Source organism: Sebastes umbrosus, chromosome 21 (genome assembly GCF_015220745.1).
Source record: "Sebastes umbrosus isolate fSebUmb1 chromosome 21, fSebUmb1.pri, whole genome shotgun sequence".
NCBI classification, from domain to species: domain Eukaryota; kingdom Metazoa; phylum Chordata; class Actinopteri; order Perciformes; family Sebastidae; genus Sebastes; species Sebastes umbrosus.
Window position 1 is genome coordinate 23,052,793 of NC_051289.1, and position 23,027 is coordinate 23,075,819.

General features: G+C 38.9%; 2 protein-coding genes across 14 annotated transcripts in view; both read right to left on the reverse strand.

The window, feature by feature from the left end:
• The window catches only part of ccny (cyclin Y), a 50,741-nt gene extending 41,259 nt beyond the window's left edge, over positions 1-9,482 (reverse strand). For 8 of the 13 annotated variants that reach the window (XM_037756881.1, XM_037756877.1, XM_037756878.1 and 5 more), the window contains exon 1: positions 8,404-9,108. In XM_037756881.1, the coding sequence (XP_037612809.1) occupies positions 8,404-8,557 (154 nt within the window). In that variant the 5' untranslated portion in view covers positions 8,558-9,108. Of the gene's footprint in view, positions 1-4,801; positions 4,909-5,154; positions 5,174-8,403; positions 9,109-9,375 lie in introns of those variants that run through there. The other 5 variants (XM_037756883.1, XM_037756882.1, XM_037756872.1 and 2 more) reach the window with 4 other exon arrangements.
• Positions 9,483-11,491: 2,009 nt separating this feature from the next.
• Positions 11,492-17,659, reverse strand: LOC119480163 (cyclic AMP-dependent transcription factor ATF-1-like). Its single transcript, XM_037756186.1, has 3 exons — positions 17,435-17,659; positions 14,935-15,076; positions 11,492-13,298 (listed from the first exon to the last, which is right to left on the reverse strand). The coding sequence occupies exons 1-3, from the start codon at positions 17,469-17,471 to the stop codon at positions 13,154-13,156; spliced, it is 324 nt and encodes a 107-aa protein (XP_037612114.1). The 5' UTR covers positions 17,472-17,659; the 3' UTR covers positions 11,492-13,153.
• Between the last annotated feature and the right edge of the window lie 5,368 nt (positions 17,660-23,027).

The window sequence follows — 23,027 nt, forward strand, 5'->3', positions numbered from 1 at the left end:
GAGTACAAGTCAGGCCTGGTTGAGAAGCGAGGCTGGCCATTTGGGTTCTACCCACTGTCCCAGGATAAACAAAGTTTCATACACCTGCGTTGATAAGATAGCTCAATGAATGTGGTGTAGCTACACTGACTGTAATGCTTAATTTCTTACCATTCCACCCCCCTTTTTTAGAGGGGTAATGGTGGGGGACAGGAAATGTTGAGGGGGAGATAAAAAGTCAACAGTAGATGTCACATAGAAGTGGTGTACATCATCTGAAAGATGGGATCCATTAATCATGTTTTACCACTTGAGAATTCATAACAATGGTAAATAATCCCTCTTAAATACCACATTCAGATACCAAGACTTTGAGGAACACCGTAGAAAAAGCCATGCTGTGATTTGGTTTCAAAAACTTTTGTCATTTTGAGATTTCTGCAAGAACTGCATTTTTCGGCAATTGGATGCCGAGCACTTCTGTTCTGGAAACTGCTCGGAAACCCCCTTATTGTCAATCTAGCTAGGAAAGACACCCATCCTCTGAATGCCATAGATCTCTAGTTTGTGGTTGTAAAGTTGCATGAGGCTGTGATTATCCTAGAGGTCATCACAGGTAACTTTTTACAGTGAGGTCAAATTTAAAAAAATGATCTCACTATATGAAATGGCTACTATGGGGAATAACATCATCACACCTGAATACAATTGGGCTCATTGGATCCCCAAGAGTCTCAGCTTTACAGTGATACACAATTTATGCAATTCCAAGACTGTTTATGGACCCCATTATAAATACACCTTTTTTGAATGGACAAAAATAACACATTTGTACTGCATGCACAAAAAATGCATGTGATTAACATAGAGTGTCTTTACATGTCTGTAAAGGGGAGACTCCTGGGTACCCATAAAACCCATTTTCATTCACATATCTTAAGGTCAGAGGTCAAGGGACCATGCCAGTTATTCCTCGCCAAAATTTAGCCTTATTTAGACTCCTTCTCGAGCTAGCGTGGCCAATGGATTCCTTAGGTTTTCTAGTTTCATATGATACCAGTACCTTCAATCTAGCTTTAAAACTGAGCCCACTATAACCTCTGAAAGACCAAATATAGGCCGAAATATAAGAGGTTAATGCTTTCTATTAATTATAATCCACGATTAGACTAAATACAAGATTACTTCACCCTAAAACTATTACATCTTGTCAGTTAATTGAGAAAATAATCAAGAGATTAATTGATAAAGAAAACAATCATCAGTTGCCCTAGCTTACATTGTTGCTGAAAGGTCCAATAAACAGGAAAGAGAGCCAAAATAGTTTAGACAAGAACCCATTTTTTCGTTGATGATCCCATTTTTTAACACAAGTTATGTATTTATCACTTATTTGGTAAAAAATGTGTTGTTAGCTTATGGTTCTCACATGCAGTTTTTACAAATAGTACAAATACAAATAGTTTTTTGTGATTATGTCAATCTTAGAAATTGATGGTATGCATTTACTGCACTGGCTATGAGTCATATGGGAAACGGGAACATTGTCAGTTAAATGTAAATCTGTGTGCATATATTTACATGGGACAGAGGAAACACAGACACAAAAAGGGCCATTTTTCACCTCAGCAACAATCAAAACCAAATCGGATCATACACCGTACATCTAGGTCAACTCGTCTGGAATTCATGGATAGGAGACTCCCTAGGCTCATCAACCAGGCATGAATAATCCATGTCCAGATTTCAATTAGCCTGCAAGCAAGACTCATCAATATGTGTGTGTATGTGTGTGTGTGCTCCAGAAATAACTAACTTTAACACTGATGAGACCGGGACAAATGTTGGGCCTGGAGCCATTGCTCATTTACAGATGTCTATGGTAAGTAAAACCCAAACAGGGTGAGAGATCCATCTGTTTCATTTTTTTCCATCTAGCTTTACTTTTTCCTATTAATTCTCAGACATCATAAGTGGCCTCGGTTTACCTTCACTTCGAGCTGCTGTGCAGAAATACAGCATTACAACACTCTCTGATCAAATTAGGCTAAAAATAGCTCAGCTGTTGGTTTGAAGGGTCTGGAAATCGCAAAGAAGGTCCCTCTCTCATTTTAGCGCTGCAATTAGGGCTGGGCGATATGACGATATATATTATCAAAAAGATATAAAAATGGTATAGTATGTATTTTTCTTTATAGTTTCAATTGTCATTTAGGCTAGGCCTGTATATATTTATTTTTTTCTCTTGTAACTTCACTTAAAACGGTTATGTTCATTTTGCAATCAAGTTCTTAAAACTAGAAAATACTCTTCTACTTTAGTATTTAATTCACATGAGAGTATACAAAAATAGGCTTTACCATGTGGTTATTTCATATACACTATTTATTTATTGAATTACCAGACAGCATGCTATATTGTGATAGCAGATTTTGGCCATATTGCCCAGCCCTAGCTGCAATGATGGTGAACCTAGTTATGTTGAGCATTTACATGTGCTACATGTAGATGGCAATCTGTAATCTTAATCTCTGATCATCCTGTCCTCCATATTCCTCTCCTATTCTTCTTCAAGGGGAAATCTTCCTCTTATGCATACTGAAAAAAATATAAATCTTAGCAAGTTGTTTGATTTTCAGTTCTTATTTTCTCTCATAAGGAGCTAAGAAAAAGCTGTCTCTGATACACTTTCACTTGTTTCAAATATTTGATTAAAAAAGGCTACATATAGCAAACCACTCAAGTGAAATGATCAAGAAATTGAGAAAGTATTATTCCCATTTCTTTCTATTTACATTCCAAATGAATTCAATAACAGTATCACTCCCTATTGCTAGATTGTTATTGTTTTAAAAAAAGGTTCAGATAAAAGTGTTAAGAGATATTTCATGCTGTGTGAAGCCTAGGACTGTCCCGAATACCATTTTTTGGGCTTCAGAAATATTCGGAGATATTCGAAGCTTCGCGCAACTGCACGCCACAGCACAGCGCAGCACAGCGCGCCGCAGCAGGCTGACATGTTCTTCTGTATATCTGTCTCCATCTCCCTTGTTTCAGTGCCTGGACAGCGCCGCTGCCGCACTATTGTACACACACGCACCTCTACACACAACATACAGCAATATCCATCTTAGAAAAACTAATAATAATTAATGTTTAATATGAATAATGAAAAATGTTGTGGGATTATTCCTTGTTTCATGGCCTATTTTGAGATGTACACATTATTATTACATAAAACTAAGCATTCAAATACTGATTCGGAGGTCGATTACCATGGCAACGGTCAAAGCTTCGAAGCTTCAACGCATTCGGGTCAGCTTTAGTTAAGCCTTGCTTATAACACCTTTATACCCACATCACTGCTGCCAGCCAACAACACTCAATTTCCAGAAAGCCATTTAGAGACTTTAGAAAACACATCTTTACATTTTTCATATTAAATGCATTTATACTGGAAAGTATAGTAAAAGAGTGAAATCTTGACTGTGGAGTCGGCTTGTGACCACACAAGCCACCAGTCAAGCAACAGTAGCTGGAGAGCTGAGGTATTTCACAAGTGATTTCCTCCGCTTGGGAATCAATTACTTAACCTTTGTGTTGATGGCAACCATAAAACTTAACCACCCTTTAGGTCTGTATATCTGGTAGTCAACATGTCTTTATCACAGTCATAGACGAGTGATGGGCTTGACCCTGAGAGACCTGTGCCGTGGTACAGCATCTATGTCCTATAGGAGCAGATATACTGTACGTGCTGTATATCACGACAGACTGAACACAAAAGGACATAAATAGAGATAACTAAGTTGTCAGGTGAAGCATGAATCTCCAGCCTCTTTATCTCTGACTGGTGTATAAGCTACCATGAGAACACACAGGGTCATTATAGAGAGCGAGCAATTGCTCAGGCAAATCAGATTACACTGCGTAATTGTGAAAGGCGGCCACCTGAAAGACCCTCTCATACTTGTTAGGAGGCCTTTTCAATGAGCACTGTGTGTGTTTTGTTCGCGCACATGCAAGCGTGTGAGCGTGTGTCGTCACCGCTGTCAGCAGTTCTCATGGCTGATTTTTTTTGTAATCACATGCTCGACACAGACGGGGTCACACACACAAACAGAAGCAGATGAAGGCGTGCTCTCTGTGCAAACAAAATAAGTACAACAAAAAATCCAATACATCAATGATTACCATCAAACTGATCTCCTTTATGAGAGATGATCAACCAAGAGAAACACTTGAGGAACTATTTCCTCACTGATATCAAATCTCCCTGCAGCACATGGTCTCCTTGCATATTTCCTAAATTTCACTGTTCACAAAGTCCTCAAGATTATACCAGCTCTTTAGCCAGGCTTGGGCATGATGACCTACAGTATAAGTGACTTTCCCGTGTATTCATTTGCTAGAATCAAGCAGTGTTCATCCACGGGGCAGGTAGTCTCCTGGCTGTGGAATGCTATTAGAGGTCCACTGACACGGTCAAAAGGTCAAGACTTGTGTAAACAGCTAAACAGGACAAACACTAAAACCAGCCTGAAGCCAGTTCTTGCTCTCCCCTTCCTTCCATCATCACACTCTAAGAGGCACAATTCCAAGCATTGTGTTTTGTTTTGTTGGTAATTTCGTCCTCATGTCCAGCTGTTTAAAACACAACAGAAATGATTTGGATGAGACCTGCCTCGTGGTATACGTAGCTTCTAACCAATCTATGGTTGCAACTAACAATTCTTTTCATTCATCATCGATTCATTCATTCGGATTATTAGTCTATGAAATGTAAAAAGAAAAATAGAGAAAAGCATCTATCACAACTCACCAGAGCCCAAAGTGTAATCACATTAGAGCTGCAATAATTAGTCGATTAAGTCTATTGTCAGCAAATTAACTATTCTATCAACTGTTCTTCTTCTTGGCCTGATCGTTTTTGTCATTTTTCAAGCACAAATGTAAAATCCATTCTGGTTCCAACTTTTCAAATGTAAGTATTTACTGCTTTTCTCTGTTTTATATGATCGTAAGCTGAATATCTAGTGTTTTGGACTGTTGTTTGGAACAGGACATCACAAGACATTTGTACTTGTACTATTCAAACGGGCATTTGTCATAATTTTCTGAATGTATAGAGCAAATGATTAATCGAGAAAATAACTGGCAAAGTATTTCACTTACAATATGGCAAAGGAGATGCAGCAAATCATCACGGTTGAGAAGCTGAAACCAGTAAATGTTCAGCATCTTTGCTTGAGAAAATGCCTGAAACGATTCGCTGATTATCAAAACAGTTGTTGATTCATTTTCTTTTGAGAAAATCATCAATTAATCAACTAGTGATTGCAGCTCTAAACCATTCTAGAAATTCCTTTATCAAGAGGTCAAGGTGAGATATTCATTGTAGTGTCTCGTGGTGGTCTAAATGCTGGCTTTACCATACTAATTCTGTGATTTTTCTGGCATAAAAGGGGTCAAAATTGTACATAAATACTACTGGCCCTGTTCCAACTTTGGATGATGTTTGAAAGAATGAGATAGCTGATACAAGCGCAAACAATCTTGATTTTCCTTGGTAAGGTGTCTGGGCTCATCCAAACAAGCTCAGACCAGAGCTGCAGCTTTTTCACATGGAAAGATGTTGGTTAAGGTGGTTCAGACATCTGATTAAGATGCCCCCTGGATGCCTCCCTGTGAAGGTATTCCAGGCACGTCCAACTAAGAGGACACCCCTGGGTTGACCTAGAACATGCTGGGAGGGATTACGGAGTGGGAATGCCTTGGATCCCCAAGAGGAAGTAGGGCGTCTGAGCTGCCTTGCCCACAATACCGCAACGAGGACCCAGAAAAGCAGCAGAGAATGAATGGATGGATGGATGGAATTTTGGTGTAAAATATCTATTTATCTGCAGCTGTAGTCCAAAAACATGCTATAAATATCTCTATTTGGCTTAAAAAAAAAATACTGATCAAATCCCATTTGACCCGTTCCATGCCTGCTCCATCATTTACAAAGATGCTGAGGGCACAGATCAGAGCTTGAGGCTGATTACTCATTCCAGGGAGCACACTACTCACAGGGATGCGTACAGTGAGGATCTGCCTTTTTACAGCACACCATTCAGACTGAGCAATATAGCTTTGGGAAGAAACCTGCCATGCCAGAGAAACTGAGATATACACAATGCCAAGTGGCATTTTGACCTGTTTTGTGTGTGTCAATGATACACAATTGGACACACTTTAGACCTCATTAGAAATAAAATTGTGGTTCGAGAAAACCGTCTCCGAGCTAAAGTTTATCGATTTGTCTTGGTAAATAACAGATCAAGACATATTTTGCCTCGAACAACTGTGTGATTTCCCGATAAAACCAAAAGCAGTTTCACTACACTATTCCTCATTTTGCATGGGGAAACCCCTCAAACCTCCTGATGGGCCCTGCAGGCATTACATCTAAAATGTACAGTAGAGTGTGACTGTGCTGCTCTTAATGAGCGTTGAAATGTGGGGCTGCGTCTGCGTCATTTCCCATTCAGCTCCCCGTAGGAAGTGAATAGACACCCCGCCATAAACACTGTCCATCATAATCACATCACCTCCCACTGGAGCCCAATTCACACTCGCCCTTCAAACACACTGTCCCAACCTTGCACACCCTTTCAAACACAGACACATGGTGGAGATGATGCAAGCTCAGGGTCAGCAGACCACCAAATAACCAGGCAGCACCAGCCTGATTGAAATCTGTGTATAATAAATAGGGATGTATCGGTGCATCCCTAATAATAAGGATGGAAGATAATAGTGACTGTGAAACTAATAAGTACACTAATTCCCCAGCAAAAGTAGGGATGCACCGATACCGATACTGGATCGGATATTGGGCCGATACTGACTCAAATAGCCGGATTGGGTATCGTCGACAATTGGGCCGATCTATTAAATTAATTTCTATACTATATACATTACATACTGGGATTTTAATTTCTGGTTAAGTTTTGACAAAGTTTTTTCAAGTTTTCAACCATTTTTTGGTGTACGATTTCTTATTCTAACAATAAATAACCATTCAATACATTTATATCTATACTTATTTGTTACATTTTGTTTTACAAAGTTAGGAAAGCAATATTGAAGTCGAGTCTGATGTTTCTATACACATTAAAGAATGATCCCAGCGACTTCCGCACAGTGAGGTATACAGATTGTTAATTAAACACTGGTATCAGATCGGTGCACGGTATCGGCCGATACCCAAAGCCCAGATATCAGTATCAGTATTGGGACTGAAAAAGCTGGATCGGTGCATCCTTAATTTAAGTACTTTGGTACATTTGCATACCAGTTTGGATTGGAAAACCACTGCCATATGGCTGATTTCCAATCTGCTGAAGTCCAATGAAAAGGAAGCCTACACAGTATTGTTGTTATTGGTGTCAGGGGTGGGTGGGTCCTTTGCACAGATGTTGCAAGCTCTCATTATCTGTCCAAATCTTTAGCAATAAATCACTGTCCCCAGCTACAACACTAAATAATAATAATAATAATAATAATAATAAGTGGTGTGTGTCGTTTCTTATATTATTTAAATGTTATTTAGACCCGACAGTGAAAAGATGGTGACTGCCTCTGCATCTCACCGTCTAGATTCTCTCTGTCGCTGATGTGCTGGAGGTTGCATCCCTAATTTAAGTACCCTGGTACTCTTGCATTCCAGTTTGGATTGGAAAACCACTGCCATATGGCTGATTTCCAATCTGCTGAAGTCCAATGAAAAGGAAGCCTACAGTATTGTTGTTATTGGTGTCAGGGGTGGGTGGGTCCTTTGCACAGATGTTGCAAGCTCTCATTATCTGTCCAAATCTTTAGCAATCAATCACGGTCCCCAGCTACAACCCTAATGATTACAGATTATTAATTAAACACTGGTATCAGATCGGTACTCGGTATCGGCCGATACCCAAAGCCCAGGTATCAGTATCGGTATTGGGACTGAAAAAGTTGGATCGGTGAATCCCTAATTTAAGTACACCTCGGTACGTTTTCATACCAGTTTGGATTGGAAACCACAACTCCAATCTGCTGAAGTCCATTGAAAAGGAAGCCTACACAGTATTGTTGTTATTGGTGTCAGGGGTGGGTGGGTCCTTTGCACAGATGTTGCAAGCTCTCATTATCTGTCCAAATCTTCAATAATACACTAAACAATAAATCACTGTCCCCAGCTAAAACATTAAATAATAACAATAATAATAATAATGATAATAATGACAATAATGGTAATAATGGTAATAATAACAATAATGATAATGATAATGATAATAATAATAATAATTATTATAATAATTGGTGTGTGTTGTTTCTTATATTATTTAAATGTTATTTAGACAGTGTAAACGGGGTAATATAAGTGCCTCTGCCTCTCACCGTCCAGGTTCTCTCTGTCGCTGATGTGCTGCAGGTTGCAGCCCGTGTCCTCTCGGCTCAGCTCCGGTTCCGGCCGGTAGGGCTCCAGCCTGGAGTGGTTGTTCCTCCGGTGTTTGGGGCTGGAGGACACGCAGCAGGAGGTCGTATTCCCCATGGTTGTGGTGGTGGTGTGAGCAGGTTCTGCTTATACAGTCCAAACTGTGTCTTCTTCAGCCTTCCTCTCCTGGCTGAGCTGTTAACGTTGCTGCGCGAGAGAGAAAAAACGGGGCGGTAACGCGGAGAGCCAGACAACTACAAGCCCCGGTATCCGTTAACGTTACACGCCCTTCCCCCGAGTCGACAGCAGGCTAACCGGACAAGTGCAGTCATTTAAACCGCTGATAACACGCCAAAGCCGGCTAATAAATGTGACTAGTCGCCCTCCGTCTCCTTCCACCCGTCCAGGCAGATGTAGAGCCTCTCCGCTCTGCAGGCTGCGGCTTCACACTCGACTCCTCCGCCTCGTAATGTCCGTCCGAGCGTCCGGTTATCTGCACAAACACATTTTGATACACTGTAACTTTTTTACGACCTGAATACATATGAGGACATGCTTCTTTAGCTCGTCGGGAGGAGATATTGTCGCTCTCGGAGCTACATGGTTGCCGATGTAGTTAGTATGTTACTGTAGACTGCTGCTGCTGCTGCTACATCCGCTGCCTGGAGGCTTTCAGGGGCTCCTTGTAAAGTCGGATTTTAGACAATAAGGTTAAGAAAATGGCTTCGCACTTTTAAATGCACTGTGGTGTTTTTAACCCACGAAAGCCATAATAATAAAAAAATAATAATGATAACAATATAAAGCTAGGAAACTAACCACAACGTTTGAGGTTGAATCGTGTGGCATTGTTTGTTCTTTGCATGTTTAACTTTGAAAACAATTTGCGAAGAACAACGTAGGTCTGCAGTAGCATTGTTAATATATTTTTTTACCTTCAGTTACTCACTGTATTCCTGCTGTTCCGTTTTTGTATTTCCCGACCAAATTGTGGGAGATGGGTCGTGGGCTACATGTGTGTATTTAGAAATTCCAATATTTCTTGCAGCACGTAAACATACCTTAAAAACCCCATAGCACTGTGGCTGTGATGGAAAAGGTTCCGGTTCAAGTGGGTGGTTACCATGTAATAAATGGATGCCAGTCTCTTGGAGATACAATAAAGTAAGAAAAATGTGTAAAAAATAAAAATACATAGAAAAGAAAAAAGAAAAATACAGAATAAATAAATATAGACTAGAATGGAAAATAACAAGTGGGTTCCTGAAGTCTGTCAACGATTGTTTCCGTTCTACCAATATTTATCTACAGACAGTAGCCTATAAAAAGAATTAACTAAGAATACATTGCAATGTGTTCTTACTTTAGCAGGTTGGGAATGCTAATTGTTGTATATCCCTGGGTTATGTCTTTGTGACATGTTATGGACCCAAACATGGACATGTGTCATTTCCTTCTCACCCTTATTAGTGAGTGCTAGTTAATTATTTGATCTTGACTCATGACTGACAAATCCATGAGGGCTTTGCTTTGTCTGTGACAGAGTGAGATGGTTGCTCATACTAAACCTCTCTGCAGGATTAAATGAGATTAGTGGAGGTTAATGTAAACAAAGTGAGGTCGTCGGCTGTAGCCTGATCCTTTGAGATGTTTTCCATGGCATGGCAAGACAAATATGTGCACGTTGATGCCTCAGACTATCACTGGTGATGCTGGGGACTGAAGAATGTATGAATTGATGAGGCTTTTTTGCAGGATTACATTGGTTGACACGATCAGGCATGGTGCTGTAGTGCAGCCTGCTGGCACTGCAGCTGCATTGCATTTAATGAGAGAATAATACTCCCACATTACAGCCTGATCTGAAAGATGTTTTTGCACCTAACATGTGAGAGCTCTTTTCTATAATCCTCGAGTTTAATCTTGAAACATTTAAGAAGATACACGGGCAACTGTTTCAAATTCTACAAACCAAGATCACAGATTAAAGCTGAGGTAGGCGAGATTGGAGCAAATATGATTTTTAAAAAAAAGTTATTTTTATAAAACAGTATATCGTGACAGTAGTACATGAAACAGGTAACCTGAAAAAAATCATGTGCCTCTGTTTCCTCCGGTGTCCTCCGGTGTTCCTAACGGCATCTGCGAAATTTCACAGACCGGAGAAAAACAAGCAGTAAGAGCTGATCTGAGGTCTGCTGTCCAGCTGCCGTCTATGAGAGCCGGCTGTCAATCACTCGCAAACTCCAACCAAACGGTCAAACTAGGCAGCGCTGATCAAATATGAATCAATATTATGTCATGTTAATGCCTATTTCTCTCCTCAAATGTTTTCAGAATCAACTTGTAGTGCACTGTTTAGCTGTAAAATGAGAAAGTTTGTAATGCAGCCGCCATTGTAAAATCTGTTGAAGGAACGCCAAGTTCCGGTGACATGACCGGAGCACAGCGAATAGGAACGCTCTCTCAATGAAATGACCTGTGATTGGTCAAAGTCTCCCGTCACGGAGATTTTTTAAAGTCTGAAAACAGAGCCATGAGGAGGTGCAGAAGTCTAGTTATCTCTCAGAACACTTGAATTACAATATGCTGAAAGGTTATTATGGAATTTTTGCCCAATGATGCCAAAAACATACTGTCTACTGCCACTTTAAAGAGTGTGCTGCAGCTGAATGAGTGCCCAGCATTTGGAAGCATTTTACATATTCCAGGCAAGCCGATCTCTGTAATGATCAGTGACTTCACCAGATACAATGACATGTTTTAATTGCTGTTACATCTGCTCTCATTGATGCAGTAATGTTTAAAAGGTGGGTGTAGTCTAAGGCTACACTCGGACAGTATTTCCTTTTCCCCACCGGTGCATTCCACAGTGCGGTTTTGTGACTGTGTTTTGTTATATACTGGACAGGAATAAGGTTTCACAATAGGCCCAGGTGCAGTGCAAGTCTCAGCGGTATTGGACTCTTCCCTCAGTTGTTTTGTTTCCATGATGCCTCACCCAAAGCAGTGACGATGTAGCACAAAAAAATAATAAAAAATAATAAGCCAGACATTTTGCATATCTTTAATTGAATTGTTCCACTTAAAGAAAACCCAAATTCCATTCCCATTACAACTATTAATCAGTTTGTCGATATTTGCTTGGAGAAGCTATACATTTTTTCTTTTCCTGCAACAAATTCTGGAGTATTTGAGAAGTTGATTGTATCCACTAAGTCAGAGAAGAATGCCGTCACTGAAAACAGGGCCTGTCTTTCCTTGCCTTTAGCACATCCACATTCCTCTGGATGTGATTTATGGAAAAATGTGTTTAAATACCCATCCTACTTCCTCTTCTTCCAGCATATACTGTGCAAAAACAGTGTGGCTTTTTCACAGCATGTGTATCATCTACGAAAGATGCAAAAGAGGAGAAATTGTTTTGCTCTGTCAGCGGAGTCAACATTGAAAGGACAGCACAGCACGTTCTGAGCAGAAACCCAAGGTTGAGATTCACATGGCGTTAAAAGCTTAACTAAAAGCTCATAATAGTACTATGAAACGTGTCCTATGTATTTTTCATATTTACTGTGTGGAAAAAAACAGAGAGACACTAAACAAGAACTTTATTAAAGCAAATACATTAAACATGTCTGGTGTGATCAACAGCTAAGGTGATAAAGAGGAGAAATAAAGCACCAACGAAGAAGACTGTAAAAAGAAGTTGGATTTCTGCATCAAATTAATTAACCACATTCAAATTGATGGTTACATAAATAACTTCTAAATTCTGCCATGTATACTGAGATGAAGCAAAAAAGAGTAGAGTTAAAACACGAAGTTAACAATTCCAAACAAATGTGTGTATTTGTTAACTAAATATACACTCATTCATATTACCATAAATACTTTTTCTTTTCTTTTTTTTTACAAACTATGCACCAAAATTATATATAAAAAAAGAAACACAGGGTAAAACTGCCCAAATAAATATTAATGCCACAGCATATAGATGCAGAACTGATCCTGGTAGGTGTTTACATTAAATACAAAGGAAGATGGGTGATAAATACAGTGGGTATTAATTCCATAAGGATTTTCTGAAGTGGAATAACATAAAACACAAACATTTCCACGAGAAGCCCTGACGATCTGATGACCTGATTCCCTTTGAACATTGAGCATTTCCTGAACAAACCTCCATATCAAAACAGACCATCACAAAAACTATCAATTGATAGTATTTTAATAGAGCCAAATATTTAAAAAAACTAAAAAAACAACTGTCCATAAAGGAATGTAAAATCCAGTAGGTGGTAACTGCAGAGGCCTTGGTGCCAGACATTGGCACCGTGTTTGGATGTTCAGTTCCTTTCAGCGCTGCAGTTCAGCCTTCAGCATCTTATTCTCTGCCTCCAGTAAGGTGTTGTGATTCTCCAGTTTCTTCATATATTCCTTCTTTCTCCTGTTGAATTTTCTGTTCAAAGGGACATAAGCTCCTCGTAAAACTCACTGATAATAAACCTGAAACAAGTTCTTGTTTTTGCTGGTGGAGGCGCATCGGATAATTCAGAGCCAGAAACATTGACATCATCGTGTAAACAAGTTTTACAGCAAGGACAAGGAGTGATCTGTGTGAGTGTGTGTGAGTGTGTGTGCACGTGTGTCTGTCCAAGCAAAGCCAGAGTCCTCGAGACACCCCACAGAAGCATCGCAGTCCACACAAAGGAATCACTCGTTTTTATGCCGGTAGATGTCTTTTAAGGCTCTAAGCTCCTCAATCAGAGTCTTGTTTTGATTCTCGAGCACGGCCACGCGATTTTCAAGGCATTTGACATATTCCTTCTTCTTTCGTCGACACTCCCGGGCGGCTTCCCTGGAAGCAACAACAACAGTTACAGTGAAAAAAGAAGCCTCGGCATCTTGGCTTCTCTCCCAGATACAACAGAGAATGAACCATGAATCAGGTTGCACCAAGGGGAACAAGAAAGCTCACATTACAAAATATTTCCTCATGTGGGCACAGAATGCTTAGATGACGATGATGATGTCTGTGATACATGCGGGATAGCAGGATGAGAGAATGTCATCAACCCCCCCCCACCCTCCCCCAACAAAAAAAAAAGCATCCAAGAAGATTTACTGATCACTGATGGTAGTAAAATCATCATGTGGGAGGACGGGGAACATGCAAACAAGACAAGTGTGAGTCAGTGCCGGTGGTGACACCAGGCTGTTTACAGCAAACACACAGTACACGCTCTACACACAGCATGTTAAAAACAGGAGCAAATCGATTTTGCTCACCAGCAAACCAGATTTATTCACATACGACTGACCTCCTGACAGACACGAGTTCTAAGAGTTGGTCAGACAACTCACTCTTGTGTTACAGAGCAGATAATGAGGAGTCAGACAACCTAAGAATTAGTAGCTTAACATCGTGGATGCAGGTGAATCATGCGGTGGAATGATGATAGGCTTGTGGATCTTATCATTACATGCAGTTATTGTCATACACTGTTATTTGGTATTGTGCGTATTACACAGTAAGCTCAGCAGAAAAGGGCATTGGGTTGGAGGAGAACCTCCAAGGTTCGATACAGTGAATGGGTCCAATAGAGCCAGACTGATGTGTTTGAGGCCGATACCGATATTATCATTTGAGGTTCAAGTAACAATATATATTGGGTAATATTTGTTTTTTAACATAAACATAGAACATTTGTGGTGAGGATATGACATTTTACAGTAGAAAAATGAACTTGTCGGTGCTCTCTGTTTGAAAAACTTTGTAACAGTAACATTGTTTTTAAAGGAGTAGTGTGCAGCATCTAGCGGCAAGGTTGCAGATTGCAACCAATTGAAACTTCACCCGTGTGCCAAGCGTGTAAGAGAACTATGGTGGCCAACACAAAAACGTGAAATCGCAAATGGCCCTATCTAGAGCCAGTGTTTGGTTTGTCCATTCTGGGCTATTGTAGAAACATGGTGGCCGGCTCCGTGAAGAGGACCCGCTCAATATGTAGATATGAAGGGCTCATTCTAAGCTAACGAAAACACAATTATTCGTATTTTCAGGTGATTATACACTGAAGAAAACATACTTATTAATATCATATTCCATTTCTGCCAATAGATCCCCCTAAATGTTACACACTGTTCCTTTAAAGAAGTGCTGGTAGCCTAGTACGGTATGTGTATCCTCCCTGTTTCCAGTATTTATGCTAAGCTAAGCTAATGGGCTGCTGGCTGTAGCTTCACATTTAGCGTACAAACATGAGAGTGGTATCAATCTTCTCATCTAACTTTGGTAAATAAGAGTATTTCCCAAAATCTTGAACTATTGCTTTAAGATACCTCTATATCTTTGACATTATATACTACAATTGCATGTTATTCATGAGCCACCATAGTTATTTTTTATTTCTTTTTATAATATATGTAATTTAGCTAATATCGGTATGGCTGATTTCATGGCCAAGCTGCTGTGTGTGAATGGTCCTCTCTACCTGTTCTTCATCAAGCGGAGCTCCCTCTTTTGTACCGTGTCTTTGGTTTTCATGAAGCTATGAGCGCTGGCCCCTGCCATCTCCTGAGGGAGGCTGGAGTTGGTGTTACGCAGCTGGCAGGCCGTCAAGTCACTTGAGTTGCCTGGGGAGACACAAAACAACATGTCAGTCAATGGGATGGGGTTGCCCCAGCTATTTGTAAATCCACTACGAAGCTTGTGTGTAAAAGTCGCATCACAAGCTGTAACATAACTGCAAAAACAAACAGTGTAACAATGTATTAAATGTATTGCTTTGTTTTGTTTATGCATAGGCTATATGCAGAAATATGAGTTAATAGTATTCATGTAGTTTAGAAATATCTGATAAAAGTAGCTAACCCGCGCTATTTGGTCATTTAGTCTAAGTTACAAACACTTACATTATAACTAGTTTAAAGGTCACATATTGTAAAAAGTGAGATTTTCATGTCTTTTACATTATAAAGCAGATTTATAAATGCTTTATAAATACTGTGAAAGTATCGAAGCGCTCAATATACAGAGAAATACACAGAGCCCATATTCAGAAATTGTGCATTTGAAACAAGCTGTTTGGATTTCTGTCCATTTGTGATGTCACAAATCTACAATATTTAAACCATTACACGGTTTTAAACGTAAACATTCTAAATGTGTCCCAGTTTATTTCCTGTTACAGTGTATGTGAATAACATCAGCTGACAGGAAGTAAACATGGACACACACCGTTGCCTAGCGAAGCAATTCCATTGCAATTCCGTTGAAATGCACTAAAACGCAGCGTTTCAGACAGAGGGTGAATACAGGCATATTCAGGCTGACAGTATGAGGAAAATAGAGTGTTTTTTGAACATTACAGCATGTAAACATGTTCTAGTAGAAACATAAAATACAAGTATGAACCTGAAAATGAGCAGGATATGGGTCCTTTAAGACCTGGTCCAACATATCAGTCAACGTGTTTAGTATTTTCAATTTAGTGACAGATAAAACTATGACACACAGCCTACATAATCCTGTAACTCTTAAAGACGACCTACCGGTATTATGTTTATTTTGAGGTGCATATTTGTATTTTGGATTTCTACTAGAACATGTTTACATGCTTTAATGTTCAAAGAACGCTTTATTTTTCTTATACCGGCTGTGCTGCAGCACCTATGTTCACCCTCTGTCTGAAACGCCCTGTTTGAGCTCCTGCACCTCCGAAAAGCTCAGTCTGCTCCGATTGGTCAACCGAACCAAACTCTTTGGACTCCACTCCCGCTCTGCTCTAACTAGCTTTGTTTGAGGCCGTGCCAAACTAGCCACTAGGCAGGTGTTATGCAAATGTGTTACTTGGCGACATCACCACGTTACGGGAGAGTAACTCCCTTTTGCGTGGACTTTGTAACTTTGCAGACCTTTTACATGCACAAAAAAACTATATAACTCACTAAAAGAAAGGGAAAAAGCATCAACGGTCCTCTTTAACATTTTCACAAGACTTTTGTTCTTGTAAACCAGAAGCTCTTATTCTCAGAGGCAGACTGTTTCAGAGAGTGAAACCAAAAATACTGTAAATTCACTTTAGTTGAAATAGATTTTCAAGATTGCAAAGGTTCTATTTGTCATGTGATCATTAAATGTGTGCTGTGAAATGCAGGATCGCACACAAGGTTGTGCTACATAAATAATAAATAGACAGATTTAGAGAGCATAAGTGACTCAATTCCACATTTCATTCTCTCCTCTTCATGACACTGAGAAAGAAAAGAAATATGCACATTGAGAAATACTGCCATTCTTATCTGCTTCTTCTGTTCATTGTTTGCTCGGTGCCAGTAAAACTCACTGGCCCTCATATCATATTATACGCTGATGATTAATTCTGTGATATGTTGGAATCATAAAAGGAACTGCATCTAATCACAGCGTTGCTGTCGGCTGACGTCAATGCGCATCTCATTCGTTGGTTCGCATTTACATGTCGCGGCTGGGGGCCTGTTCCAGGAAAAGCAGTGACGTCAGCTACTGCTGCTATGTGCGCTGAGTGGGCAGAGGACTGAAGCATTTCACAGAGAGAGAGAGAGAGAGAGAGAGAGAGAGAGAGAAAAACAGACTGAGGAGACATGCAAACCCTGTGAAAATGTTTCTTATCGACTGAAAATTAAACTAATATTTCCACGGTTCCTTTTTAAGAGATGTTATTTGAGGGAATTATTACGCTTTCTAATAATGGTTTGGGCAAAAGTCACTGAAAAACATAAACAAATGTGTAATATCTGAAAAGCCCATCACAATAATCCAGGTTTCTTTCAATTCCAATACTGACAAATGAACTCTGAATTTTGCCACACTGACATTAATAATCACTGACTGTATTTTGAGAAATTCCTAAATATTTATAAATATTATATGAATATTTCAACTGAACAACAAGGTAGAAAAGCTTTTTTTGTTTTTGTTTTCAGATCAGTCAGTAAAAGAGATGAACCTACCTGTGTCTGTGTCTGTCTCGTCCCCAGTAACAGCCATACTGTATCAATTCCCAGCTTTTCCAAAAGAGACTGTCCCCTTCTGAGTCTTCTCTCTGACTGAAATGTTACCACAGCCAACAGCGAGGCTGTGTGTGCAATTTACAATTAGAGGCATTGACATCACCATGACATCACTGGCCTCCTGATGTCAACAGTATGGTTTGCTCTCTGCCCGACACAGAGCTATGAGTCAGGGGCTCTGCTGTTTGTCTTTGGGAAGGAATTTGCTTCAGCTAGACCGGAGCTCACTGAACGCTGAAGAGGGCAGCTGGGTTGAAGGTGGACAGTCAGTAGAGGCATGACAGATTTGGACTTCAATCACTCAAAAAAAAATGTTATGGTTAGAAGTTCATTGTGTAAACCAGAAATAACATTTTGTGTATTTGCATTGCTAGAATGTAGATGAAAGTCATTACAAAAAAGGTTTTTACTATAAAGCCAGGTTGCTGATATATATAGCCACATTATTAGGTGCTCGTACACTTATATGTAGCCACTGTCACAGCAAAACATTATCTCTCAAGTGATTCAATTCAAAGCTAAAGGAGCTGGCTCCCTCTGCAGGCGTTAGAGGTAAATAGAGGACCTGAGTTCAGTTAAGGAAATGTGACAACGTCCTTTGTTTTGTTTGGACATTCCAAGATCATTTGTCAACCACCTGAGCAGAAAGTGAAACAGTGATGGAGGAAGTATTCAGATACTTTACTTCCTTTAGTAAAAGCAGCAATATCACACTGTAAAATACTCTGTTACAAGAAAAAGTCCCGCATTGACAAGTAAAAGTATGTAAGTGTTGATAGCAAAATGCATTTAAAGTATTAAAAGTAAAAGTGCTCAAATGGCCCCTTTGAGTGTTATACTATTATATTCTGCTGTATATCATTATATTATTACTGATGCATCAATAAGTGGTGTACATAAGCAGCCTTTTACTACTGTAATTGGTTGAAGGGGAGCTAATTTTAACTGCATTACAGTATATACTGTTAGTAGTTTAAATTATAAAATGCTTTATAAACTCATCATTTGTTCCATATGTCAAACAATATGTTACTATGGCTGTCATATAGCTGTACTTGTAGAGGAATAAACAGTACAATATTTACCCCTAAATTGTAGTGGAGTACAAGTATAGAGTTGCATGTAGTGGAAATACTCAAGTAAAGTACAAATACCTCACATTTGTACTTACATACATTCCACCACTGCAGTGAGATCAAACGAAATCCTACTGAATAAAGAGGTATTTGTCCTTGTTAATCCAAACGCATATAGGTTTTGACCAACTGAACCTGTTGGTTTAACATTTAGGCCCAGTGCACTTACAAAATATTTAACTTGGTTCTCTCTTTTATGTGATTTGTTTTATCTTGTTCCTTCTCTTTTGTAAGATACGCTATGTATGTACAGTAGGTTGCTGGCCTGCAACAAAAAGCATTAAGATATTTCCATCCATAACTGACAAACCTAGTTAATAAATGTCACCCTGCCTAATATTTCATATAGATATAATACATTTTATTGGTCATAAAATATATTATGAGCATCCCTATCAGGGGTTCCGCTGGAAATTTGTTAGAGGAGGTTGTAAACCGCAAAGCGAACATACGATGTGATCACTAAATCAATTCTGATGTGTCTAATAGATGGCCTTGCTCATCAAATATGTGGCCCTTTCTGTGTGATTTACTGCCCTGTTTGTTTTTTATCTGAAGGCTAATTTAGTTTCATTAATGTACAATAATTTCCTTATTAACAGAGAGGTGATGCAGGAAACCCTGAGCAACTGTCACTGTTTTCTTGTTTTCTACAGTTATTTACTACCCATCCTAATTATTTAGTAATTATTTTAGTATTTAGTGGTCTGGAAATCATACCTGGCAATGTTGGCTTGCCATTCTTCTGTGGGCCATCCAACGTCCTTTGGTTGAGCTCAAGGGTCCTTGGTGGAGGCTGTGGTGTTTGTGTGCTGGTCACGGCAATAAAGGGCAGGTTCTGTGTCCCATTACGTGGGAACCTGACGGGACCTCCTTGGAAATCCCACTGGGTAGGTAAAAAGGTAAGGTTACCAGCCAAGTACATAATAATGGATCAGGCTTTTATTTACACAACCTGGCTGTGATTATGGCAACAATAACCTTTCTTCTGTCTTATGCATAACGCTAGAATTGGGTTAAGGGAAGTCACCCCAGGCAAAAACATAGTTTTTCATGCACTGATTTTGTGCTATTTTGCTTCCAAAACATGTTTTCTATCAGTCTAGTAGAATGAAAACATCCACAATACACATTTAGCTGTTTATTTTAATACTTTGTCTATTTGGGTCTGTAGATTTCTCTTAAATTCAACAAAGGTTAGCATTAGATAATGCCTCATTTACATATCTATCATAAAATTGAACATCAAATTTCAGAAAACTTGTAATACTAATTGTCTTAATGTAAGTAATCAACATTAGTTTCATGTTGATATCTATTAGTCAAAGATGTTTACCCTATTCACCTGTAGTGTCTTGAAAAATGCATGGAATCCATATCTTTAAAGGCCGTTTCCTCAAAATTAGTTTTTCCTCATATTCTGAGCCAGAAATCTCCACTTCAGTAGCACTTACATTCACCAAACCTTCCAGTTTCATACCTCTATATTCGGAAGGTTTTTACAGGTTGTTCGTATATCATTCATAGCCTGATTTATAGAACATTTTATTCCTAAAAACATGGCAAAATGTGATTTCTTTATGGCTTTATGGCTAATTTATGGAGTGATAAAACGAAAGATCCAAAATTCCCTCTAAAAACCTTTGACTCTAACATGTCAAAGAAATTAAACAAGAATTTTGAACTTGGCTTTATCCAATATTCAGATTTCTGTTCTGGAAATGTATGCGAATTAGGACTATTTGATAAGATAATGCATAATTTGCATATTTAAACATATCCAGTCTGTCCAGTTCCTGCCAGTCCGTCCAGTTCCTGCCTCAGAGGACACAGGTTCTGTGTCCTCTGAGGCAGGAAATGGACTTTAGCTCCTTGATAAAATCCAACTTGGAGGGAAAAATGGTAGAAAGGCTGAGTAAATAATCATACAGTAGATCAGGCAAATTAATTACACCATATGTAATTATAGCAACAATAAATTGTCTATTCATTTTACCCTTAAAGTTTATTAATGTGTCCAATACAACTTTCCCAAATACACAGGCCCTTGCACAAATGGAAGGGGTAAATAACATAATGCTTCATGACAAAGGACTTTTACATCACCATTGCAAATACTGCTAAAATTGTCAGTCGAGATGGGTCAAATGTGCCTGCGAGACATAACATCTGTCAAAATCCTTTTATAGTGGTATGTCCATTACACAGAATCCCTGTTTGTATGTCAACTTTTGATGACTTTTCTGATGCGGGTTAGCTGACGATGTCATGATCATCGTCACTTAACAAGCCAGGAATCTGGAGGTGACTGTGTATCTGTAAGCTTGTTCTAAGTTCACTTTCTATAGAGTTTTCATATTCATTTGTCTACTTTTATTTTGATTATCATTCACGGTAGTGGTAAAACTGTTAAAAACAGTAAAGTTATAGATCAATTGTGGTGGTAAATGTGTTTTCAGACATGCTTACCGTACTGGTTGTAGATGGTCTGCTGGTAGAAAGGTGTTTGAATGCAGGGCACAGGTGCACCTGGCTGATAATTCTCTACTGTGATCACTAGGTTCATTCTGACTCGGGCTGCTGCTCACTCTGATTTCTCCTTGGGAATTAGAGAGGGTTAGACTTAGGGTTTTCATGTGTACACAAACAGTGGAGATGTTAGGACGTGCAGTAAGACAATTAAATGAGAACTGCTCCTGAGCTGCCACTATGCACCTTTTACTCATCCTCTACCCAGTATCTCCAAGAGGTTTATCCCTTTATTCATTTACTGGTTAAATAACAGCTTGATTGTTCAAAGGAAACCACTCTGGCATCATGACTCAATCAGTTCCCGGAGTTTGTGAAGCACTTCTCTATTTCTCGTCACTACTTTTTCTGCCTTGATTACTGAGTAAAGGAGGAGTGGGGGAGGACACCAGTGCTGCCTGATATTAATGCAATTTATCAGTTAGACAAAATCGTATCATGTCCAATTAGTCATTTTTAGTATAATGTCCTGTTTGAGAAAAGTAGACTACAAACACTGGCCTTGTATGGCTCCCTCTGCTGGTTAACTCAATCAGCTAATGAAGGTGTTCTCTATTGTTTATTTGTAGGTTGAGTAAAGTTTGACAAAACTAGCAGCAAAGCCAACAATGTGCAAACCAATCTAAATATTGCTGTTAAATAATAATAATAAAAAAAACAACCTGTGTGCAACCCGATGGGTTTGAACGATGATCAGATTAAAACATAGACTGAAAATTGCTATGAATTATGTTTGTATTTATTGTTATTTAGCTAAAATCAAAACTAACCCCAAGAGACATTAGACAATATTTTTTTCTGATTCTGATTGGTTGATTTTTCTTCTTAAAATACAATATCATATGCACCCACATTTTAAGCAACTATGGTTTAAACCAAACATGGCTTTTATCCACACAGACCATTATTTGCAACCTGCCTTCATTTCAAGATTAAAGAGTTTTATTTGCCATTTGCACCTAATATAAGTACATTGGAATTCTGAGCAGTTTACACCAAGTCAGCTTTAAGAAAAGAAAAAAGGTAGAAAAGGCACAAGGTAATTACAGTACAAAATAAGTAGCACATTCAACTCAAAACAATCAATAAATAAATTATTAAAATGTAAAACGCCCTCAGTGTAGTCAATAAATAAACTAAACTACCCTCTGCATAGGAACGATACCCCCACAATACAAATATACAGTATATATGCTCCATGACCATGTTAAAAGAACTTGTAGCTCTCGTAAAAATATTTTAAAAAATAAATAATTCATATATTTTAGACAATTACACATTGGAAGGCAGCATATTGCACAGCATTTCAGTCCATTCAATGTAGGTGTACTGTGTGTCAATAATGGTATGGAGGTGAGGTGTGGGGTATTTGTGTCCCTCTTTAATGTCCTTTGCCACCAGTCTTATTTGCTGATATAATTTCTCTCCCACAGCTGTCATGTTTGTGTCAATTTATGGTGGGGGATTTATGTCAAAATATCACTGGACATAGAAAACTTAAACAACTGCTTGGTGACTGTAATTATATATATACATATACACTCAGTGTCCACTTTATTAGGCACACCTGAACAAGCCACAGAGTGTATATATATATTTCCCCTCTCTAATCAGAGCAGATATAAAACACATAATAACCTACAGAATGTCCCTGGTTATTTTGTTAATACTCAATTCCTATGAGGTTTCCGTAGTTTTAGGGCGATACCATCAGGATACCATGGATATATGGGTGTTTGTCATGGCTTGGATCCGTGTGGGTTTTTGACGTTATTCTCATCAGTATGTATGGATATAGAATAAATTCTTTAAAATAAAAAAATGTCTTAAACACACTTTACCACGGTAAAAAAGCAAAAAAAAAGTGA